General features: G+C 48.0%; 1 protein-coding gene across 9 annotated transcripts in view; it reads right to left on the reverse strand.

Moving 5' to 3' along the window:
- RERE (arginine-glutamic acid dipeptide repeats) overlaps positions 1-23,402 on the reverse strand; it is a 168,116-nt gene that overhangs the window by 98,452 nt on the left and 46,262 nt on the right. For all 9 annotated transcript variants that reach the window (XM_015297140.4, XM_046903256.1, XM_040651326.2 and 6 more), the window contains 2 exons: positions 19,655-20,125; positions 8,865-8,935 (listed from right to left, as the gene is read on the reverse strand). In XM_015297140.4, the coding sequence (XP_015152626.1) occupies positions 8,865-8,935; positions 19,655-19,979 (396 nt within the window). In that variant the 5' untranslated portion in view covers positions 19,980-20,125. The remainder of the gene's footprint in view (positions 1-8,864; positions 8,936-19,654; positions 20,126-23,402) is intronic.

A 23,402-nucleotide genomic window follows, 5' to 3' on the forward strand; every position in this document is an offset into this window, starting at 1 on the left:
CAGAACAGCAACACCTTGAATAATAGCTTCTTTGCAAGAAAACAGGTCTCACTCTTTTCAGCACCAGACATGCTTTTCAGCACCAAGGGAATGCCTTCCTGCGGGCTCCTTGCTATGCACTGCACACATTGTGTGCTATTACATATCGTGCACCTTCTCTCTGCCTTGCTAGGTCCTAAGGTTCAGACATATCAAAGCACCTAAAGGACCTAATTGCCTGTTTCTTCCCTTTTCCTTTTTTTTTTTTCCCTTAAACATGAAGAATATGAAAGCAGATTCTGAAGCTGGTCCTTGTTAGCAAGCCCATTTTCATCTCTTTAAACTCAAAGAGAGTAATTCCCTTGAAAATTGTCACAGCATTTTGGCAATCCATAAAGAGGAAGTTCAACAGCCTTAGGTCACTAATCATAACTGCAGCAGATACAGAGCATAAATTACGTCTTAATATTTCATAGTAGTGAATCGTGTATATTCTTTTATCTTAATTACTTGATTCTTTCTATAAATCAAATATTTCAGATGGGTTTGCAGGCAGTAGAGTGTAAACAGCTGCAATTCCTCTCTCTTGAGCATTACTGTTCCACCCTCTTGCTTAGGTGCAAGGTCTTGGGTAAACCTCACCTTCACCATCCCCTCCTGCATGCAAACACACAAGTGCCACATTAATTGTTGTTCTTACCATACTGTTCTACTGGTGCAAGTGGCCTCACTCTAACCAAGACACTTTCCACCCATGAAGCTGCCTATGATTTATGCAGCAGATAGAGCTGCTCTAGCATTTCTTAGATCCTCCAAGTGCTTCACACGTTACACTAACTCATGCACACAGGATGCAGACTTCCTAAGAGGTTCACACTCACTATAATGCAAGCACTTGGGTGTTACTAAGCTATTTGAGCAAAGTTCATCTGAATCAGACATCCACTGGCATTGTGACTGCAAGTCACAGCAGAAGGGATGGATCATTTCCTCCCCCAGTCATCAGTATGAGACATTGCCAGCAACAGCACCTTTAAAATTCAGCGTTGCGAGGAACTAAATTCATTATTTGACCTGCCAAAACCCTCACGCTGGCTGTGACTAGTAATGAATCCACTTCATGGAAACCTTAACTGTAAAAGAGAGCAAACAACACTGCACAAATACTGCGCTGCAAGTGTTCCAAGAGCAAGACCCTGAAGTTCAACAGCCCTACTGATGTGTCTTATAGAAAAGGATCTGTAAACAGAACAAGCCTCCTTACAGCTGCTAGTCAGGTCTCACTTACAGCACCTCAGAACACAGCCTGCTGTGCTGCTCCTGTTGGTTGCTTCCAGCAAGGATCCCACGCACACACTGAGATCAGGACACGGGGTTTCCTCCTGGAGTGGCTGACACCTGTCACCTCGTCCTGCGAGCTCCAAGAACCTCCAGACAGCTCTAGGACATCAGGGTGCACTTCATGCTCCTGCAGACAGCTACTGAGCATAACATCACTTACAGCTCTCACGATGCCTTACCTCTACAGACAGCCCTTATATTTAGACAGGTTTCTGCTTTCTTTGATGCTGTAATTACAATCAGCACTTTACTACTTGAAAAAGGAAGTTCTCCAACTAAAAGGAAAACACTGTTTGTTTTGCACAGCGTCCCTTGGGTGTACCAACAGTACCTCCAGGTGCAGGGATTAAGAGAAGCTTTACAGAACAACACAGCCTGTGTATCTTCCAAAAGGAAAGAACTCAGATTTACTCAGCACGGAACAACTTTTTTGTGGTTGTTATTTTTTTCTGCATTGCTTTTAACTTTAAATTGTGCCAATTAAACAGGACCTTGAAGGAAATGGGTTAAAAAAAGAACAGCAAAACAAACCAGAAGTTCCACTTCGACAGCAGAGCAGAATACTTATGTGCTACTAATTTAATTAAGAGGTTTTTTCCCTTTTAAATACCCTCCAATGGCCCAAAACGAATGCAGACTGATTTAAAAATCAATCATTTTAATCAAAATTACAAGTTCAAATTCTCCATGGATTGGCGTTCAGTGACTACAGAGTCAAAAAACGCACATCCATCACATGCCTTCCTCTTCCTTGCTCCAAGTCCCAGGCTGGGAGAAGATCGGGTTATCTCATTTCTGCAACACGCGAGCACTTCAGGCTGTGCGGTCAGGCAGCCATCCCCTACACCCCACTTATGCCCTCCACAAAGGCCCCAGGTAGAATTTCTCATGGTCACCAGGCAGAGCTGACATGGTGCATCTCACCAGGAGCTGCACACGGGAGGAGAGCTGCTGCCTCCTGCCACCTAGAGCGGCTACACAGAGAGCATCTCTGCTGTTCCCCCTCCTCTGTGCCAGCATTTCAACACCTCTCAGCAGCAGCCTGATGCAGGCCCATCTGAAGACCTTCCCCAGTGTTTTCTAACCGTCCTAAATCAACACCCTGCGACACAGCGCGGCGTGCCAACCTTAAATCTACAGAGAACAGCCCAAATAATCACTGCCTTCGGGAAGAGGCTCGCTCTGCACAACAATCACACAGCAAGAGCGGGGCAGTGCCTGAGAACAGCCCCTCGGCAGCGATGGGAAGGAAGCAGGCACTGGGGAACACAGAGCAGGGGCCCAATGCATACCTGCTGCCAAGCAACGCCCAGCAGAGGGACCACCACCACCAGATCCTTATGGGCACCGACCCACAGACACACGGCTGTGCTACCCAGGGCTGGAGGGGAACACGCAGCCAAGTGACCTCTGGTGTCTCCCAGCAATAGTCAAACAAGCAGAGAGGGATGGGACGCACTAAGATGTAGCCATCACGGTGACATCTCCCTTTCCCTACGGAAAACCATTTTGAAAGTGGGAAAACAAATTTCCTTAATGAATTATCTTCACGGGCTCATGAAGCATAACAGTGTATCTTTGGAGACTGAGCAGGGACACGGAAAGCTGACAGTGCTCGAGTAGCCCCAAATGACCAGAGAGAAAATTTCCAGCTGCGATAATCCTAAAGGTCAGAAGCGTTATTAAACATGACAGATGCCCTCACTATTCAACACCAGAGGACACGGCTAAATTTGTTCGAGCTCCATCTTCTCCTGCTCCACGTAAAGCAGCAAATGAACCATTTAATGCATATTTAAAAAAAAAAAAATAACGTTTTTTCTCTCTCCGTGTTTTAAGATGACAACTGCTGATTTATTTAGCAGACGATTATCTCACTCTCAGGTGTAGGAAATAAGCTTCACTCTGCTACAAGGGAACTACACAGTGCAAAAGCAGAAGGTGCTGAGGACTGCACCACTGTGAGAAATACCTCAATCTGAAAGCATGGGCAAGTCAGGTGCACAGAGGAACCACTTCTATCCTCCCACCTCCAGCCAAGCCGCTGCTTTCACACGATGCACGGTGTTGTAGGGAATGGGGACACGGGGAGCACTAATGGGATTTATTTCAATCGTTCCTTCCTTCTTCCCTTTCTACTTTTAAATTAGGAGAAATAACAGTAGCAATTTTGCGAGACGAGCATGGCATTCCACATTCAATCCTGCTTTTGTCCCTGCTGTTCTCACAATTGCCCTTCCTGTTCTACACGGGAGTCAGCTCTCAAAAGCCAACAGCTTCACCCTGACAGGCAGCAATCCACTGCACCATTGGTTTGCTCTGAGCCCACCACGTTCTCCCCCTGGGGGAACCCGGAGCCTCTGCCATCGGCTGCCCGCTGGTGCAGAACATGCAGGGTGAGTGCATGAAAAAATGCACCACGGATTACTCTCCAGGATTATCTTTTCCCATATGTAACCCATAAATGGTACGGCCTGCATCTCAGTTGTACGGATCGTGGGCAGATGGAGGGGAATGGTGGAAGAGCTGGATGGGAGCCCTAAAATCACGTACAGACAGTCTTCGCTCCCAGCTGTTTAATCCTTGTTCTCAACAATGTTCCCATCTGTCTGAAACCCCAAATGTGAACGCTGTCTCCCTTTCCAAAGGGCGATGATGATGCTGTGACACGGGACACTGCTTCATAAGGAAATGGATTTGGCTGCAATGGGGCCCTGCACTGTGAAACCTACGCAGGAAAAAAACAACAAAAAAGCCCCAGAAATCCTCAGCACTCTTGACTTGACAATACAACGCCATGGATGGAGATGGAGATGGCTGCCAGCACGGCACAGCTCTGCGAGCAGCTCTGCAGCCCAAGACACGCTGGCTCAGCTCCTGCAGGAGATCCAGGCTCTGCCCTGCCTTCAGAAGGCAAACAGGAGCAAGAATGCTGCTTTATTATTCTATCAAGTTCAGTGCACATTAACCCCCGAAGCCAGAGCAGCCTTGCTCTTCTTCCTACAGCTCAGCCCCATCTGAGAAGCATTCCCACCAGCTTGCTAATTTAACACACCGAAGGCAAGCAAATCAATTCGGCGCTTCAGAACAGCCTGATGCTACACACGGACACGAGGAGCCCTCACCCCACTGCACAGCACAGCTCCAATCTGTGCCGAAATTCCAGGTGTCATCTGGGCGAAAGCGAATCACAAATCTATCAAGAAGCATTTTAAAAGGGAAGGGAATTATCAAAATGGATTCATATGCATCTGGAATGATTTAAATACAAAATGCCCAGCAAATCTCCCCGCTCCGCTGACAAATCACCAGCTGAGGTAAATCCCAGATAATGAAACATTGCAAGAAAGGCTCTATTTAATAATTTAGCTTCTGTCAAGGAGTTTGTATTGATTCTTGTTTTCAGCACAGGGAGAGAATGTTATCTTCAGCCTTACAGCTCAATGACAGCATCAGTGAATTTAATCACCGTGCAGCTCCTGCCATGCAATCCTTAAACTGTCACCTCTGATTCTCCATCATTCCTCGCCGCTCCCCTCCGAGCCCCCCACGCCCACATTTTCATACTAATCTCCTGCCCCACGCGTGCCCCTCTGTAATCACAGCAGCATTTCAATCTGCTCCACATTAGATGTAACAGCCAATCTCATTTGCAGTCTAAATTCTGGAGCTTAAATAATTCAGTGCTCCTTCAAACATCTCACCCGTCCGTCCGCCCCTCGGCGGCGCACAGCCCGGCGTCCTGCAGGGCCCGGGGTGAGCGCGGGATGGGAGCTGGGGGAGAAAGGCCACCTTTTAGCCGTCCCAGCTGCAAAGGGGAGACCCATCTGGAGAAGGCAGAATCGACATTCATCAGCATTTCTTTCCACGCCGAAATGGAAAGGTCAGGCCGCCTCGTAACCGGCCAGGAAAAATTAGCCGCAAATTAATTCAGCCGTGGTCGGGGAACAGAACATCAATTCATCTACAAACAGAGCCAGGCTTTTAAATACATCAACGCCGTGGCTACCGCATCCTCACCCAGATATTTGCATTCAAAGCACCGGCGCCCATACAAGCACACAGAGCGGCAGCTCCCCGCTGTAAGTGCTGCTAACACACGGGGCTGCGTGTAGGAAGAATACAAAGGAGAGGAAGCACACACCGCATAATTTAGAAAAACAGATTTCTTTTCTTCTTCCCTCTCTATTCCCAGCGAGATGCAATCCTTTCCATTTTATAACCCTTTGGATCACAGTAAAATGATCCCAGAGGCCCTCACAGACAAGGTCATCATACACAGATTTTCTATTACAGGGCACTAGCGGCTCTTCACAACTGTCTTTTTATGCACTTCTGCCTTTCCATCCCGACTATAAATTGTTACAAGGCCCTGGGGCAATCCAGCTGCACGCTCCATTCAAATCAGGCTTCAAGGAGAAAGCAGCGCCGTCAAGATGCTTCAATCAAGTAAACACACGGGCACAAAGGGCAACCGCATCACAAATAATAATGTTTTCTTTCATAAGGCAAATTCACCATTTTTCTGTTTTAAAAGCACCGCGAGTTCCTCTCTGATGCTCAGATTCAAAGTGGAGCCCATTAGCATTTTAAATGTGACACCAAATTAAGTTGAAACATGATAAATCAGAAGCATGCTGCTAAAACCCATTTGCCGGTTGGGCTCTCGGAGGAAAAAAGGAAAACCTGAAAAAGGAAATCTGGGCTCATTTATCAAACACTGGAAACTCATATCAAGAAAGGTTTAAACAGGACAGGATTAGAGAGCAGATTTATCACGGCTATTACTACCACAGGGCAAGGTGCATTAGCCCATGGCACGGATGCAGGCAGCTCGTTAGCAGCGCCAGCAGCCGCTCAGTGCTGGGCGGAGGGACACAGCCATGGGTGGCTGCTGCTGACCGACCTGCTGGTCCTCGTCCTGCTGCTCCCCTTCTGCAGAACCCAGTTACCAACCAGCACTGCATGCTGCAGCAGGAGCAGAGCTTTCAGCCCAATGTGAGGTCACCCAGGTTTGCAAGCTCTCCGCAGCAGCGCACAGCACCGCTAGGCACAAACCTGAGCATCCGCAGCACGAAGCTTAAATCACACTGTAACCAGTGCTACCTCATCAAAGCTAAATTAACAAAAAAGCCCATTAGTGAAGACATCTGGTAAGAGTAAAAAAAAAGTTCAAGTAATAACACTGTCTGGAAACCTGTACTTTTTTTTTTTTCCTCTCGTCCTGCAGCTCTATTACTGCACTGTATAAGATCTGTGCCTCTCTGGAACTTAATAGATCTGCACAGAGGAAGCTCTGCCAACTAGATCTGGTTCAGATCAGGCTACAGCGGGCTTGGCAGCGTTCTTGGCCTCTACAGAACAATCAATAACACTCCCTTTATGCTGCGTTCTGCTGACTGTCAGAGGGCTCACAGGCTTCCTAGAGAATGCCCTTCTACCACAGGCGTGCTTTGCCATGACCACCACCACCTCTGCAACCGCAACGCTGCTCCCAGCACAGTACCTGGAGATCAATCTTCTGCAGATGCTGTCACGTGGAACAAATGCAAAGTTTGTCAAAATCCATGCAGCCACTCAAGTTTGCTATCGATGCAGCTAGTGCCCACCGGTGATGCAGGAAGAGCAACTACATTCTTAATCACGCAAAGGCAAAATGGATTAGAAGGCAAAAGCTGAGAAGTATGACCTAAGAAAACAGATTTTCATCTCTTGGTTGAATGGAGTAAGGAAGGACACGGGGTTCAGGAGAAACTGGACCAACCCTGCCCTTGTTATTTGTCCGAAAAATGAAGATAGACAAATCCCTGCATGTTTTCCCTGCCACCCTTCCCCCATTCATCCCCATATCCTCCAACTTCTAAAGCCAAAAGGCCCCCGCACCGGGCAGCTGCTTTCTGAACCCAGCACTCAGATCTCAGCATGCAGCCAGAAGCTGCAACGTGCACGCCAGCTCTCTCCCCCCGGCTTCTGCATACCATCCGCCTTCTAAAGCAAAGTTCATGCAGATGAAAATAGCAGAACAGACCCAAGATATTATACCTTCAGAACACTGTTACCTCACTCCAGACTCCCATCCCCCTTTGCTTGATTCCTAAACAAGCATGGGGTCTGCTCGGATCCTGGAGGAAGACTGAGCTAGAAAGGATTTGTATATTCAGAAGGGGAGCTTTTCACAGCTATTGTCATGGAGTGGCAAGGCTAAGTAAAAGCAAGTGGATTTGTACCTGCTGTGGCATCTTCCACCAAAAAAAGACAAATGAAAGCTCCCCTAAGGGCACATTAGTTTGTACCCTGCAGAACCCTTCATATCACACTGTTCTGAACAACAAAAAAAAAACCCTTGAAAAATCTGCCTATCACACCTTTTCCTTTGCAAAGGCAAGCTCACATTCCTCCTAAGTGGGAAAAAAAATGTAAAAATCCACTTTTGCACCTGAACAGCGTGGAGAGCCATAGGAAGGGTAGGCTGAGTCGTACATGCAGCCAAAAACTTTTGCTTTACGATAACCCAAATGATAACATACTTAATTAGCAGGCGACATTTCAAAGCTGTTGACTTTTTCTTCCCTCCTCCACTTGACACGCTGAGCTGAAGGCAAAACAGGGCTGTGTTCCTGCTGCTATCTGGCACTAGGAGAGGAGAAATCAAGTGTCCTTTCCACTATACATCTTTCCTTTCCCCAACAGTGAAATCAACAGTGACAAATGCACTGAAGACTCATCTTTGCAAGCACCATCAGCATCAAAGGGCTTCGGTGGCTTTTTGTTCTTTTCTCGGTTTTATCATTCCTACAAGATCCTTTGCCATATTATGTCAGTAAGAAAAACCCAGCAGGAAAATTGAAGAAATTGGAGTAGGCAAAGGCAAACAAAGGAGTAATACTGTTTCCATGTGAAAATGCACAAAATTGCCAGCAACACTGATGTCATATCCTTTGCATACTGAAAACTAAAACGTGGTGCATTGCCCGCACAGCTCTGCACACAGCTTTAACTGTTGCATTAGACCAGCAGTGACAGAAGCTTTAGCTTTCACTGCTGTTAACACCCTGGGGAACCAATGCAACTCAGCAAGACCTGCCCAGAACAGCAACCATTGCTTCGTAATTCCACCCCAACACAAAGGCACCTGCTAAGGCACAAGGGCTGTCCAAGCAGGGCTGAGCATTGAAGGCAAGGCAGGGGGACGTCCAGCTGCAGGTCACACTGATGGTACAGACAGCTCAGCACAGCCCAAACCCACCAGCAGCTGCTGCTTACCCATCCCAACCACTGCTCCCGCCACCATTCTCCATCAGAGCTGGACCTCCCATGAGTTCCAAACCCTTACCACAAAGCAGAGCACAACTCAAACTCTACAGCCTGATTAACTACAGCTGCACGAGCACAGATCTCAGCCTTAAGAGCAGAATGGCTCTTTCAGAAGCCGGTGGGACGACTGAGGAGCTACGGGACGAGGCACAGACCAGCAGGCATTGCACCTCACTGCAGGAGGGGTGGGGAAAAGGAGGAGGAGGAGGAGATGTGAAAACATTTCTTACCAGTTTGAAGTCTTGAATGCTGCAGATGAAATACGGCGTATTCGGCCGGCGGCTTTCAATATATACGCAATCTTTAAAAAAAAAAACAGCAAGATTTTAAAATAATGGAAATTAACTTCTGTACCTCAAAGAAAGAACATGAAAACAGGACAAATTAAAAACAGCCCATGCTTGGAAAGAGCCACCATTTCATTTGCATAACATAATTTATTCCAAGTGCGATCCATAAATAGAAACTAGATGCTTTATGATGATAAATAAGGGAATTAGCTGCATCGTTTTGATTCGAGCAGACATTTTGGTAGGAAAACAAAAGGAAGTCATACGAGGCCCATTCCGAACCAGGTTAATAAAATGACCACGTCACAGCCTATGAACCAGATCAAAGTAAGACGGGAAACTAATCCAATCTTCTGTGGTTAACCTGGCATTAAGGACCCAGCACCAACGTATTTCCTCTAATTGTAAAGACAACCAAGGCAACCCATCGCAGATGAAATGCAGCACACTGAATTAGGTTTACCTCGGGGAAGAGCTGTGCTCTCTCCAATTACATTTGACACGACAGAAACAGAGTAATTATTTTGGCTTGCTTTTGACAACCGGACCCTGCAAGGTTGCTGCAAAAATCAGGTTTGGTGTGTTTAAAAAAGCCTCAGCAAGAACTGCAACAGAAGCAGTGCCTCGGAATGAAACTACAGCACAGAGGGGAAAGAACCGCCTGATGAAGGGTAATGAGCTGAGAAATCCATGCTCCCCCACCCAAGCAGCCAACCAAGGGCAGCCCTGGTGTCCATGCTGGCGGTATCTGCTGCCCTCAGAAGACACAAAGCAGCCCAGCTGTTCTGTGAGGGATTCCCCCTTAACCTCAGTATTTCTACAGGGAAATATTCAGGTCTTGGAGTATCAGGAGGCACATTAGGAAGCACAGCTAACACCCTGCTCCACACCCTGGAAAACCCTGGAGTCCTGTTCTGCTTACACCACAGACACCCATTTCTACCACAGAGGCAGGACCAGGAGGGAGAGCACGAAATGGCTCCGGCTTCTGTACCACTCACTTCACATCTAAGCATGGAATTATTTCTCCTCCATCTTCCTTTTCTCTACCTTCATCTTCCTCAATTCTCAGGCTCAACGTAAGCGTGCAAATCTGGGACAGTTCGGTTTGCACACCCAGTGGAAGGCACTGCAACACGGAGGCGTTTTGGTTTTACTGACCCAGGCTTTCCGTGCCGCCCTGGAGAGATGCTGGTCTGCAGGAGGTTACAAATCAGGTTGGTGTCAGAGCACATGAGCATCAAAGCCAGGCAGAAGGTCACCTTGATTTCTGCACTGCAAGGAGCTCCTCGCTGACAGCCCCAGCTCGCCACAGCCCCATCCCCAGAGAGCCTGCAAACAGCTAAAAGCAATCACTTCAGCTGTCACCCAGACCTTGCTGCAACAGCTCAAATAGCTCGGGCTTTTAACAGAGAAACGTTACCAGAGAAATGGGAAAAGGTTACCCAGGCCCTCCTGCTCTTCAAAAGAAAACCCCCTTAACACAACTACTATTTAGCGGTAGGCAATTCCTTGAATTAAAAAGCCTAAAGCCACGGAGCACAAGTTCCCCGAAGAGATCTCATCTCACACAAGCACTGAGATGTGTGCACAAGCACCCAGACCACAGGAGAGTACCCTCCTCTCCTCCTCCAGCAACCAATCCCCACTGCCCATCGCAGCCATGGGGGCAGCTAAGCAAACCTGCAGGTGCCAAATTCCTGCACACACCACCACCCAACGGGCTTCTTCACCAGGCCAGCCTCCATCCATCAAAAAACGCTCTGCTCATCTCTTCACAGCAGCATTTAATAAAGTTAAATGAGCTTGACAAAATGGGTTTCTCTTTTAAGCTGGAAATATATTGCTTATTTTACAATAAGAATCGAAGATACGGGATTAGGATCTGGATTACTCATTGCACCAATGGCAGCAAAGCCCGGGTTGGGCAGGCAGGCTATCTGCTCAGGTATCCCCCTCTGACCCTGGTGCAGAGAAGAGAGCCACTGCAAGCACCTGCCATGGGCACACCTAACAGCTCCAGCACTCCCCATCACCCCCACACAGGCCAACCTCATGTCTGTGCTGCTGTTTACCACCTGCAACGTGACAAACCAAACATCTAACAGCAAGAGCCTCGAAAGAAACAGCAACTTTGGGGATGTTAAATGCACTAAAATTTTGAGGTTTTTTCATTTTTAATAGGAGAGTTATAAACATTTTTCAACAACCACCTCCAGTGTCTCTGTACAATTATGCAGAATTACGCCCATTCGGATAGAGCAAAATTTGCCTCTCCCAAATGACCAATTTCAAGCTCCATATTTTCAAGCTAGGATAGTAGCAGCTGTTGCAACAGCATGCATACGTGCATTTTAAAAGCTTCAAATATCATATATGTAATCAACCATCAACACCAGAAGAACTGTAAGCCACTCGACTCGTAACTCATATGGTACTTTTTACCCCAAATCCAACTCCCACATTGACTCACAGCCTCCTGGGAGCTGAGACCAAACACAGCTTCTGTGCCTCCTCATACTGACCCCACGTGCTTCATTCAGCTCAGCTTCTCCACCACCGACAGCCCCAGGACCACAGCACCCCTGCAGCACTTTGCCACCCAGCGCTCCCCAGCTGACCGTTCTGCACACAAAGCCCTGCTTGCTCCAACCAGTGAGCGATGCGGTTGTGTGGCAGCACAGATTCTCACTCCTTTGTGGGAAATTCGGCTGCATTCACTGGGGATGAAGAACTACAAGGTGGCAGACAAAAGAAATGTATGCGACCCTATTTTTCTTAATATCTCAGTCCTGCAGGCCTCGTGCTCTGGATGCTGCCAGGCAGCACGCTGAGCAGGGAGAAGCATCGCTTTGCAATGGCCCCACAAAGCCAAGGAACACAACCTGGCAGCAACCACAGGCAGAGCAAGCCCTGACTCATGAGTTCAGGAAGAGAGGCACACCTGGCTGCCCGCCAGCAACAGAAACAAAGATGACATCCCGTTCAGATGCCTGCAAAGCAATCGAGGCTGTGCAGATAAGAAAACAAGTTAATTCAGGTGTAAAGCGCTGCTACAAAAGATAGAAGCTGAAAGAACGCCAGAAGGGGAACAGTTATGGATGTGCCCACATTAGCCACTCGGAGCTCACCATAAAATGCAATTACTTGCATTTACCAGAGACCCAAACCACAAATACATCATTTTGAAGAGCTCTGTGGACCAGGTGACAAAGGAAAGCTGTGTGTCGTTTACTAAAGGCAACAAACCCACAAGGCTAAGGCTTGTGCCCCCAAAACACCTAACATGGGTCAACAGCAGCTGCTCCCTACCTGACTGCACTGCCATGTGCTGCAGCACCTTTGCTCCACTGACCACAGATGGTGCTGCACCTGAGCTCCACACAGCTGCAGAGAGCTCGTGCACAGACACGGATAACATCAGCCAATGCCCAGCACTACTGCTCAGGGTGCTTTGGGTCTGAGCAACTCTTACAACTCCAGGGCCCTATTTCTCCAAGAGAAGCATCTGCATAACTTGAAATCAGTTATCTCAACACCTCTCATTCTAGGATGGGATTCACACCACGGGTGCTGTTTCACACACATACTATCAGTACCTGTCCCTATTAACATTCAGTGCTTTCCACTTCAAAAAGCCCAACAAAACCCAACCTGACAATAAGCACCTGTCTATACATTTCTCCCTTGGAACACACTGCAGCGGCAATACATAATCCCACGACCACTGATTTGCCAACAAACACTGCCTTCCCCACTGCAAGGACAACAGAGAGCAAGAAATCCCATGTTCCCTGCACAGCCAGTGGGCCTCGCTGTCTGTCTCCATTTGCTTTCTATCCTGTTCTGTGTAAAACCTCCCACTGGAGGCAAAGGATTTCTGTGACACATGGCAGGGAGTCGTTACGCCTTTGGGCTCGTGGCACTCACCAGATGTGCCCTGGTTCTGAAGGGTTACTTTAATACTCCCACACTAAAAGCTGCTTTTAAAATTAGAGCTGGCATACACGGATTGAAAGATCTTTTGGTTAAAAAGAAAAAAAACCACCTCATTGAGCACAGGAACCTCTACCAGCTTAAACACAGCAGCTTACGTTGCAGCCATCTCCACAATTAATCCTGTTGGGTTTCAGCTAATGAGTGAGCGCTTGCACCATCCAAGCAAGATCGCTGCAGGCGCCCTCCTGCAGCACACACTTCCAGGAGATTCCTTGAAAGCCACTGGCAAAGCATCGCCCACAGCCTCACAGGGAAGTTTTTCACCCATTGGGTGGTGATGCACTGAACAGGTTGCCCAAGGAGGCTGTGGATGCCCCATCCCTGCAGGCATTCAAGGCCAGGCTGGATGTGGCTCTGGGCAGCCTGGGCTGCTGGTTGGCGACCCTGCACATAGCAGGGGGTTGGAGCTGGATGAGCACTGTGGTCTTTTTCAACCCAGGCCACTCTATGGTTCTCACACTGCAAACACGCAGAGCTGATGTGCACACACCTCCCAGTTCTGCCATCCCAGCAGCTCTCTGGGTCACACATCCCCTCCCTCACTTCACTCTCCTTTGGATATTCTACATTAGAGTCACACGTTCTGAAACACGATGCACCAGATGTGCAGTCACTCTGCTAAGCACAACACAAAATGAGAAAGAGCTGTGCAGGCACCAAGTTCCACGAGTCCAGGCATCCACTACCAGGAACCAGCAAAGGAGGCAGCAGGTCCAACAAAGCAGTACAAGCACCTGCTCCACCATCAGCCATCCAGCCAGCCTGCTGAAGCCATACTCCATGTGTGCCTGCCCCTCCTGCTCTACCTGCATCAACACGGTGACAGGGAGGGGAGTTTTCCTTTACAAGCCCTGTGCAGCTCTGCTCTGCTCCCCCAGCACCACCCCGGGCTTGGGAGAAAAAAAAAGAACGGAAGAAATGAAAAGCAAAACCTCAACTGTTCCTTGATGTTCTAAACACAGATTCCCAAATGCCTGAAAACAAAGGTCAGTAATGGAAACAGGCCGCTCACTGCAGCAACACCTTGGGCACAACGGTTTAATGCCAGCCACAGAAATACAACAAAAAAAAAACCACATCGGGAATGCTAGATACGTGGTTTCATCTAGAAAAACGTTGCTGCTGACAGGTCTGGAGCTGTGCAGTTGCCTCTCTTCCCCCGTATGGCTGACAGCAAACAAATTGCCGTGCTGATCTCGCACTGTCACTTCCTGCTGAGCAGATTTCAAGCAGTGCTGCTCGCTCCCCGGCACAGCGCCGCGCGCCGAGCCCTGCTCTGCAATAAATGGCTCGAGCAATTTACTGCGCTCATCTGAGGCTCACAGGAGTATTCCTGATGCCTGGACTGTAGTTCTTATTTGGCAAGTGATTTTATTATAAACTGGTATCATAGTGAATCCATTTTCTTTAAAGGGTTTCTGCTGCTGTTTAATGGACTGTCAGTATAATTTAGATTTCATCTATTTAAACTCATTCAAGCCTGGCTCCTGATTGTACAATAAATGGAACATATTTCTATTCAACAAAATTAATGACAGTTAATTGTAGTCTGCAGTCCCCAGCTTTATAAAGGCTCCGGAATGAGCTGCAGCACCTCCCACACCACCGAATTCTCCCCAGGCCACAACAAAAGCAAAGGGGCTGTAGGTGCTGGGCTCAGTCCTGGGGATCCTCCCACCTGACAATGGGCTTCCTTCCTCCCAGCACCTGAAATGGGAGGAAGGGAGCCATTAACAGTGCAGTGTGCTCTGCAACAGCCCCAAATCAAACCACACCACCACAAGTCATTCCATCCCATTTCCTCCTGCTAAGTGTAAAACTCCAATTTCACAGAGAAAAAAGCATCTTTTCCAACTTCTTAACAGATCTCAAAAAAAAAAAACATGCCAGAACTTCAAGGTTTACGGAAGATACATATTCATAACATATCTATTTTTATACTTGGATTCTGGCATGCCCACCTCTCTCAGCTGGTAAAGCTGTCAGAATAAATAGGAGGCAGCACCTGGAAGGCTGACAAGCACCCGAGCCATGTCAGACAGGAGCCAGTCACTGTCAAGGAGTGAGCCAAATCCCCGTGCTTCCATCCCACTGACACTCTGCAACCCAAATACCACCGAGCTGCTTATCACAAAGCGCTTCCTCCCCCCTCCCTCTGTTTACTCTGTTACAAAACTGGCTGGTTGTCTGATAAAGCTGGTGGGGGTTTCCAGATTCAAACAACTATGTCAGCAATTCCCTCAGTTACAACAATGCCAAACATGCAGGGAACAATTCACAAGACGTTGAGCCAGGAGTGAAACAAAGCTCTGGAATGTGGAGGTCTGAACTGCTGCTGCTATGGAGGCAGGAGATGGATGGAGAGGCAGCGGGAGGGCATCCCTGTCACACCCGACCCCAGAGATACATCACTGCTCCACTGCAGCTGGGAGCGGTGCTCTGCGGGATGGAGCTCAGCACCAGGGCTGCACACCGGCCCCAAACGTGACCCTGGTGCTTCCCGATGTGACAGCACAACAACCCCACGCTGTGGGCTCCATGCCCAGCTGCTGACACGGACACACACACACTTCAGAGCCCGAGCGCTCCCTTTGGAAAAGGGCCAAACACTGTAATGCAGAACATATCCAAGTGAAAACCATGTAAGAACTCCCTTGGATGCATTTGGTGACAGCTTTTTGTGACAGCATCCAACCTGCAAACTCAGCCTCCTCCCTTCTCTGAGGGCAGCTCATGGAGTCAGGGACAGAAAAGCAGACGAATCCCAAAGTGACGTCAACCTGCAGCTCTAGAGAAGCCCATACACACGTCCAGGTCTATCTTCCAGCAGCAATATATCTGCACTGTCCCCGGTTCAGGCTGTACCCACAAGAAATTCCCACGGGGCAGCCTGGAACACCAATGGCATACAAAGGGAAGTGCTGCAGTGCCACATGTGCTCTTACAGCCACAGCAAAAGAGGAAGGGCTGAGCACTCAGACAGGTGCTGCCAACACCGAATTGCACCTCATGGCCTGCACTACTTCCAGACCCACCTGCATGCTTCCTGCTCATTAACATAGGCTCAGACACCTCTGCCATGTACAGATGAGGGAAACAAAATGCCTCCTGGCTACTGCACTCACTTCAAGGGCTATGGCTAAAAGAAAGGCCAATATCATGTTATCACTGAACCGCAGAGCTGGGTATTCTAACTGGACCTAGGAGCAGACGCCAGAAGACTGCCAGTCCACGTGGAGAAACACATGGCATAACCAGGGATGGATGCTACTCAGAGACAGCCTCTCACTGTACCCTCACTGCACTGAGCACAGATGAGGTGCAGCTCCTTTGCCTCAATGCCCTCCCAGCTGCACAGAGCACTCACATCACTTCAGCAATCAGCCTGGTCCAGGGAAGGATGCAGTCTGCTAACGCCTGACTCTCCCAGCAGCAGCAATTCACCTTCCATTACCTCCCATCAGCTCCTCTTGCTGAGGTGTTGTTTACATAGCTACTGATGTCACTGCAGAAACAGATCCTCACCAATCCTTTTAATCCCCGCAGATCCCTTTAAACGTTCCTACACAGGCAGAGCAAACAGTGCTGTCCTGGTCCACAGGTGACACACCAAATCACCTTCCCAAACCAGCCCAGACCTCTTCCCAGCTCAGCCTTCCCAGTGCAGACTCAGTGCCATCACAGTAATGTTACAACAGCAACGGCACCAGCACAGCCACCAGGTGTGCCTGGGGAGCACTGCTCAACACCAAACCTCAATTCACTCTGTGCAACCGGAGTGACTTTCTCACCGTGACAAGAACAAGGTGAGAACTGCCAGGCAAATTAAAACCAGAGATGCGAAAGGAACTGGAAGGGAGGTTGTGGAAATGCAGGGGACAGATGGGGATGTGGGCCAGCAGCTTTCAGGACAGGTCTGTGTGAGTGCCAACACAGCCGAGGAGATTAATTGCGCTGTGTCACATCTCTAAGCTCTACTCCAATTTAGATGCATGGTTTAAAGCTATGCATATGCTCATTATGTCTGTGCAAATTAATAAGAGCAGTATTTGCACAGTAACACGGCAGCATAACCTGTTTGAAAAAAAAATCCAAGGGTTTTGATGATCTATTTATTTACAGTTACTGTTACTGAAATACAGATGCTGAGCTTAGCACAAAGAAAATCAAGTGCTGGATTAACTGCTGCACAGCAGACAGAGGGAGATTGCAACCGAGGGCTTCATGGGTACAAAACACAGAGCTTCAGCACTCCTCCTGATCACATCAGAGTATTTAAGAGACGAAATCAGACAAATGGAAAAGATTTCCTTTCCCTGAAGCCCTGAAGATGTGAGCTGGAGACAGCTACCCGTTCTGCACACACCTTTAACACTCATCTTTCTAATCCTTGCTGGGTGAGTCTCATTGACTTAAATTCTCTTAATCTCTCTCAAATTGTATGCAATTCATACCCTTAGTTACACGCACATCTCCCTGTATATAACCTCCTAGCCAGAAGATGTGAGGTTTTCTTCTGCAGTATGTACTATAATTCTTTTAGAATATATATAATGCACTGAAGTGTGAATTCAGAAGCTTGTTCCAGTTAGGAAGTTATATATTAAGTGTTTGAAAGTATTAAAAATCTCAAACAGGTCCATTAGGGTCTCATCCTTGCTCACGCCCCTCCAGCACTGCACTGACCGAGCACGTGCTCACGTTGTTCCTGCAGTCCAAGCCAAGAGGCAGCTGCCAATGTGAAAGCACAAAGGGCAATGGGACAAATGGGACAATGGGAGCAGTCTGGTACAGCTCCTGGGCTGCTTCCTACTGAAGTAAGGTGACACCAACATAAAAAAAAATGCAGAAAGAAAATGCAGACCTTTAACATTCATTCATATGAGACCTAAGTATCTCAGACGGAATCACACATGGGAAGGACCTCCTTTCCCTAAAGCCTCTGTGTGCACAGCCATCACCTCCCCCAGCACGGGCAGCTACACCCCACACATGGCTCCTGCTATGTCTGTACACAGAGCTTTCACTTCTGAATGGATTCCTGTATGGGGAAACAAGGAATGCTGTCTGTTCCCTCCTTGCACAACTCTCCTGCAATGGTGCAAGCCGTGCTTCCTGCTGCCCTGCAGATACACCTCCAGTCGAGTGCCACTGCGTCAGTGGTACACAGAGCACTGCAGCTCCTGAACAAAGCACTAATTCTCCTCCAATCTGCTACAGAACGAAATTGAGAGCACTGTGATTTTCCATCTTAATTTTACGCCAAGTCTTTCTGCGATGAAAGCCAGCATATCGCATTGTACTGCTGGGCCCACACAACAGCTGTTCCTAACATACTCGTATTTTTCATCCTCTGACACTGAAAATAAGATTGCTCCAAAGCTGATCCTTAGGCAGGCTCCCTATTGCAACTGCTCAAAGCAACAGATACCACTCAGCTACAAGCCCTGATGGAGAGGAAAAGACCACTTCCATGCTCCAAAGATGGAACAGAAGCATTTCGGTAGGTAAGCTGTGCTGACAAATGTTGGTCACCCTACACGGGAGCAAACCACAACTTCTGCACCAAAGTATGGACAGCCCTATCTCAGCACCCACCTGCAGCCTGTGCTACACATACACAGGGGGCACTTCAGAGCATCTCCTGCAGCCACACCTGGACAGAGCATTTCAACCACTTACATCACCCACACGGTGACATTTCAGTACTTGAGATATGCAGCACCTCATAGAAAATCAGACAGGCTTTTACCTCTGCAGTTTCCATGGATTTTATTTGGAATTCTGATTTGCTCCAGCAGCATCACTATACCACAATGATCATTTGACAAAGACCAATATAAAACTGGCAGAGCCCCTAAGCCAGCACTCTGGACAGTACAGTCCAAGATAACACTCCTGGTGGCGAAACAAACAATTGCAATTAACTACTAAAACACAGCACAAATGAACCCTTTTGCTCAAAAAACACTGAACACAACCAGGTGAATGATCTCTGCAATTTTACTTTCAGGAAGGAGTTAGCTGGCAGCAGCCACAGGTTACACCTTGAAACCTTACACGAGACTGAAAACCTCATGTGAACTTGGCAGCAATTGAATGGCATCATCCAAGACATCCAGAGCATAATGCAAGCTTCTCACCACTGTCCTCACATCCAGACACCCGCTGACACTGGTGGCTTTGCTCAGTACACACACTGCTGTGCTCAGGCATTAGCTAGCTATTGGGAGGGCGGGGAAAACGAATGAGATAATGGGTGTGAGATCTTAACTCACCTGATTTACACTTCAAGGACAGGATGAGGATCTCAACAAACAAAACGGATTTGCAGAACAACTTAGAAATGGGGGGAAGATGCCACCTCATCCAACCTCTAGCTCGGATCGTGTCTGGCTTCAAATTCAGACCAAGGTGCACAGCGCACGGTCCAGTTCAATTTAAAATTCTTAGACAGACATCCCATACAAAACACAGTGAATGGAGTAGATAGTGAAAAAGGTGGCTCATTCTTAAAGGAAAGCTCACACGCATTTCAATAAATGGGATATTACGACATTATCTGTAAAGCTTCGCATGTGCACCCATAATCGTCTCCAATGGAAACGTAGCAACCTGTCCCATACAGCCACAGCCTGGGTGAGGAGCGACAAAGTGCGTGCTGCAGCCAGCCAGCTGCTAGCTAAGAGCACAAACAGCTGCAAAGCAAACGTAACACGGGAACTTCTTACCTCCAGGCCTGTACACAACGTCATCCTCCGTGATGAAAGACGTGATTTCACCGTTGTCTGTCCTCTCGTATCGGGATTTCTTCTTGGGCGGTTTCTTTTTGCTTTTCTTTGTGGACTCCTCCGTGGTGGCACTGTTGTTGTCATTGTCCTCATCTTCGCTGTGGTCACTCTCTGCATAATTCTTGGCACCTCCTTCCAACGTGCAGCTCCGACGAGGACGCGAGTTCTCGCTCTCCCTCACCTTATCTCTCTTGTCTCGCTCCTTGTCCCGGTCTCTATCCCTGTCCTTCTCTTTGTCTTTGTCTTTTTCTTTGTCCGCTGTCATGATTCGCCACGTGCCTTCTTCTGTCCTCTCACGGCTGGGCCTCCGTGAAAGGTAGACAGTGAGCCTGGGCTTCAGTCTTCTGAATTTCTCACTCAAATCCAGGAAAAATTCAACCACTCCAACAACCCCAGCGTTTTAAAAAGGTTCTTGAAGGAGGAAGGGGGAGGAAAGAGGGGAAAAAGCCCACGTTAATATTTGACATTCTTTCGATTTCTGAAAATACCCATTAAAACAAAAGAAACCCAAATGTTGTTTAGTACAGAAAACACAACGCTGCAAATACAAGACAGCCCTTTGAAGCGCTCGTGGAAACGCCAGCTTCACCCCCCTTCCCAAAACCAGAGCGAGTGGTTTTACAACCAAGCTGTAACCCAGAGAGTTCAGGAATGAATGAACTGAAAATAAAACACGGCGCTTAGAAAAATCTGCTTCTGCGCACACCATGCCTGCTTTACCACTGACAGAAGACGGGGAGGTGGATTTCATAAGCCACCAGCTTCACACACTCAGTTTCCTGCTGGGGAATAGAACGGGAAGAGATAATCCTATGCTTTTACCTCCTTGATCATTTAATCAATACTTTTAACATCAACTGCATTATTTTTTTCCTTCAGTGCAAGCCTAGAGTAAGCAAGCCTGGATTAGCTGTTGCAAGAGAATTGGCAAGCCTTGTCCTGTGGGCCAGGATCCCCAAAGCACAGCCAAGAGCACAGAGGAGCTGCCCACCCAGCTCCCCACACAGCCGTGCCCAGCAGACAAACTGCAGGCCAAACAGCACTGCCCCATGCAGCCATGTCCCATTTGTCTTTTCATTCAAAATGGAGTTTCCTTCAAACGCCCTCTCTGTTGCTCAGATCAAAACAACCGTGACTGCATTCTGCACGCTACACCTCGCAGCAGCAGCGCTTTCTGTCTCGAGAGAGGCTTCTAGCAGCTAAGATATCCATCTTCCCATGGTCATCAATACAGGGTAAGAGCTGGGAAACCCATCACTCTCCTCTGCAGAGAACAAAGAAAAACAAACCAAGAACAAGCAGAGAAGCACTCAAAACACTTCACACCTCTTCAGAAATGATACCTGATACTCTCTACAAGAGAATGCCAATGCAGCAAGTCACACAAGCTGCGTCTTACAATTATGGTTTGTCCTCCTGCAGCCTCTATCTCTCCTCCAAGGAGTTCAAGCTGCTATCCTAAAGCAGAGTTCAGTCCCATCTCACACTGCAGATTCTGCACCATTCATAAAAATACAGCAGCTGTAACTCGAATTTGAGTACTGATTGTGTACCAACCCCATTTCACCAGCACCCAACACACGACTCCCCAGGACGCTGTGCCACCTACTGTGACCAGGAATGACGGCGCTGAGCAGAAGGCTACAGCACCTCCAGCACAAAACACAGGGACCTGTCGGGGCTGAATGCCTGCATGCGAAGTGTTTGGAAGCACACTGAGGAAAGTGGAGGACTTAAGGAGGCAGTGAAGCTGTGTATTTGAAGCCTCCGACGTATTCCTGGCCCTGCCGACTATTGCTTCCAGCGATGGAAACAGCCACAGAGACAAATTGCTGTTACTGATACAGTTCAGGCTGGAGCTTGAATCTCTCGGGCATTTCCTGAATGAACCAATCATCCAGGTAAGAAACGATTCTATTTGCTTTCCTCCTCACAGCAGCTGCCATCGTTCTGCTAACACACAGGGGAACCCAGCACAGCTCCAGGAGAGACGGCCACAATGAACCTGTCAATTGCAGAGGAGGATGCAGGGATAGTGATAGCAACAGTCCATAGAGACTCAATAAGAAACGTCTTCCATTTCTAGAGGCTAGGAAACTCCTCAATAGCAAGCTTGAGGATTTGTTGCTTTCCCTCCCCAACCCCTTACTGTTGTTACAACATAATTAGAGAGCAAATAATCATTTATTTGGAATGAAAACAAATTACTTCCCCGGGGCTATCTAAAATTCCAAGCAGTGGCTTCTCAACCCACGTACATGAGATCTCTCTTGGAGAATAGAAACTGCAGGATACCCCACAGGTTTCATTCAGTGTCCTCCAGGGATGGGTAGGAGCCAGCTGCTTGGGGCTGCAGCCCACAAGGACCCAACTTCTGGGCTGGGAACAACACCAAGACACCGAATCCCAGCAAAGAGAAGTTCTCCTTTCACAGCCGTTCCTCTTGCTTCTCACTGTGCCTGTTATACTCCTCATCCTCATCATATATGACTACACTCTCCAGTTACTAAAACTAGAGTGCTGATTACAGATTGATTTGGGAGGACACAAAGAAACAACAGAAGGAAGAGTCACGGTGCCAGTCCTTTTGTCTTGTTCTCAGTGACACCAAGAATGAGGGAGAAATAAACCCAGAACTGATGGTAACTGACAGATCATTCATCCGTATTAATGCAGCTGCATCTTGAAACATCCTGAGGTCTTGAAATCTCAAGGAACCAGGAGTTGTGCAAAGAATGTGAACGAGCAGCCACCACTGCGCTGCAAGCTGCTCCTGCTCATCTTGGTTTTGAAAGCAAATTCCAGCTCTACAGAGTGGAGCACGCATTAGGATGCCAGAAGAGCAAAGAAAAGCTTCTCTCAGCTACCACTAATTAAGCCGTTATTACCACAGAAAATATTCAATAATCTCTCATTCAAGCGATGACCCAAACGTGTTTTGAAGATTCCCAGATGTATTTTGCCCCTCCAGTGAAATACAGCCCACGAACACCCACAAATAACTGCACAGCATTACTGCCAGAGAAGCCCTGAGGAACGTGGCCAGCTCTGGGCACTGAGCTGCTGACCTGGCCTGACCACAGGCAGCTCCACGGTTAGTTCATGTCTGCACCTGGAAACCATTACCAGAGCCAACGCATTGCAGCTCTCTGCATGTTAATACCAGCTAAGAGCTTTAAATACCTGAAGAGTCAGGTTTTAAAGATAACGTGAAAGCAAGTCCAGCAGAAATGCCATGAGGCCAGAACAGGGAGGCAACCAACCAGGCACGGTAACCAAAACCATGAGAAGAGCTCCTTCTCACCCTTTAAGCACGCCAGGCAGATAAATCTTTTGACAAGACTTGCTTGGTGACGTGTTAGCAGCCTTCACAAACACAACAGGACCATTCTTCTCTGAGTTTTCAGTCTCCTGTTGCAAGATAGAAAGGCACTGTATTCCACAAATACCGGATTGAAGGAAGTATGAGCTGCAACTGCCGGCACGACAGGTCCGTCCAAGGAGATTTCCCTATTTTTACATCCAGGAAGAATTATAGAAGTTTATACACTCATTTTTAGGGCAAAGGGCTAAATGACAAGAATCGGCCCATAAAGGCTCTCCCACACATTGGTAAGGTATGAAGAACTGCCTTAAAACCTTCAAGATCCTTGGTGAGAAGGGAACCTAACAGCGCTGGGGAGAGGAA

Source organism: Gallus gallus, chromosome 21 (assembly GCF_016699485.2).
Source record: "Gallus gallus isolate bGalGal1 chromosome 21, bGalGal1.mat.broiler.GRCg7b, whole genome shotgun sequence".
In the NCBI taxonomy this organism is placed as follows: Eukaryota; Metazoa; Chordata; class Aves; order Galliformes; family Phasianidae; genus Gallus; species Gallus gallus.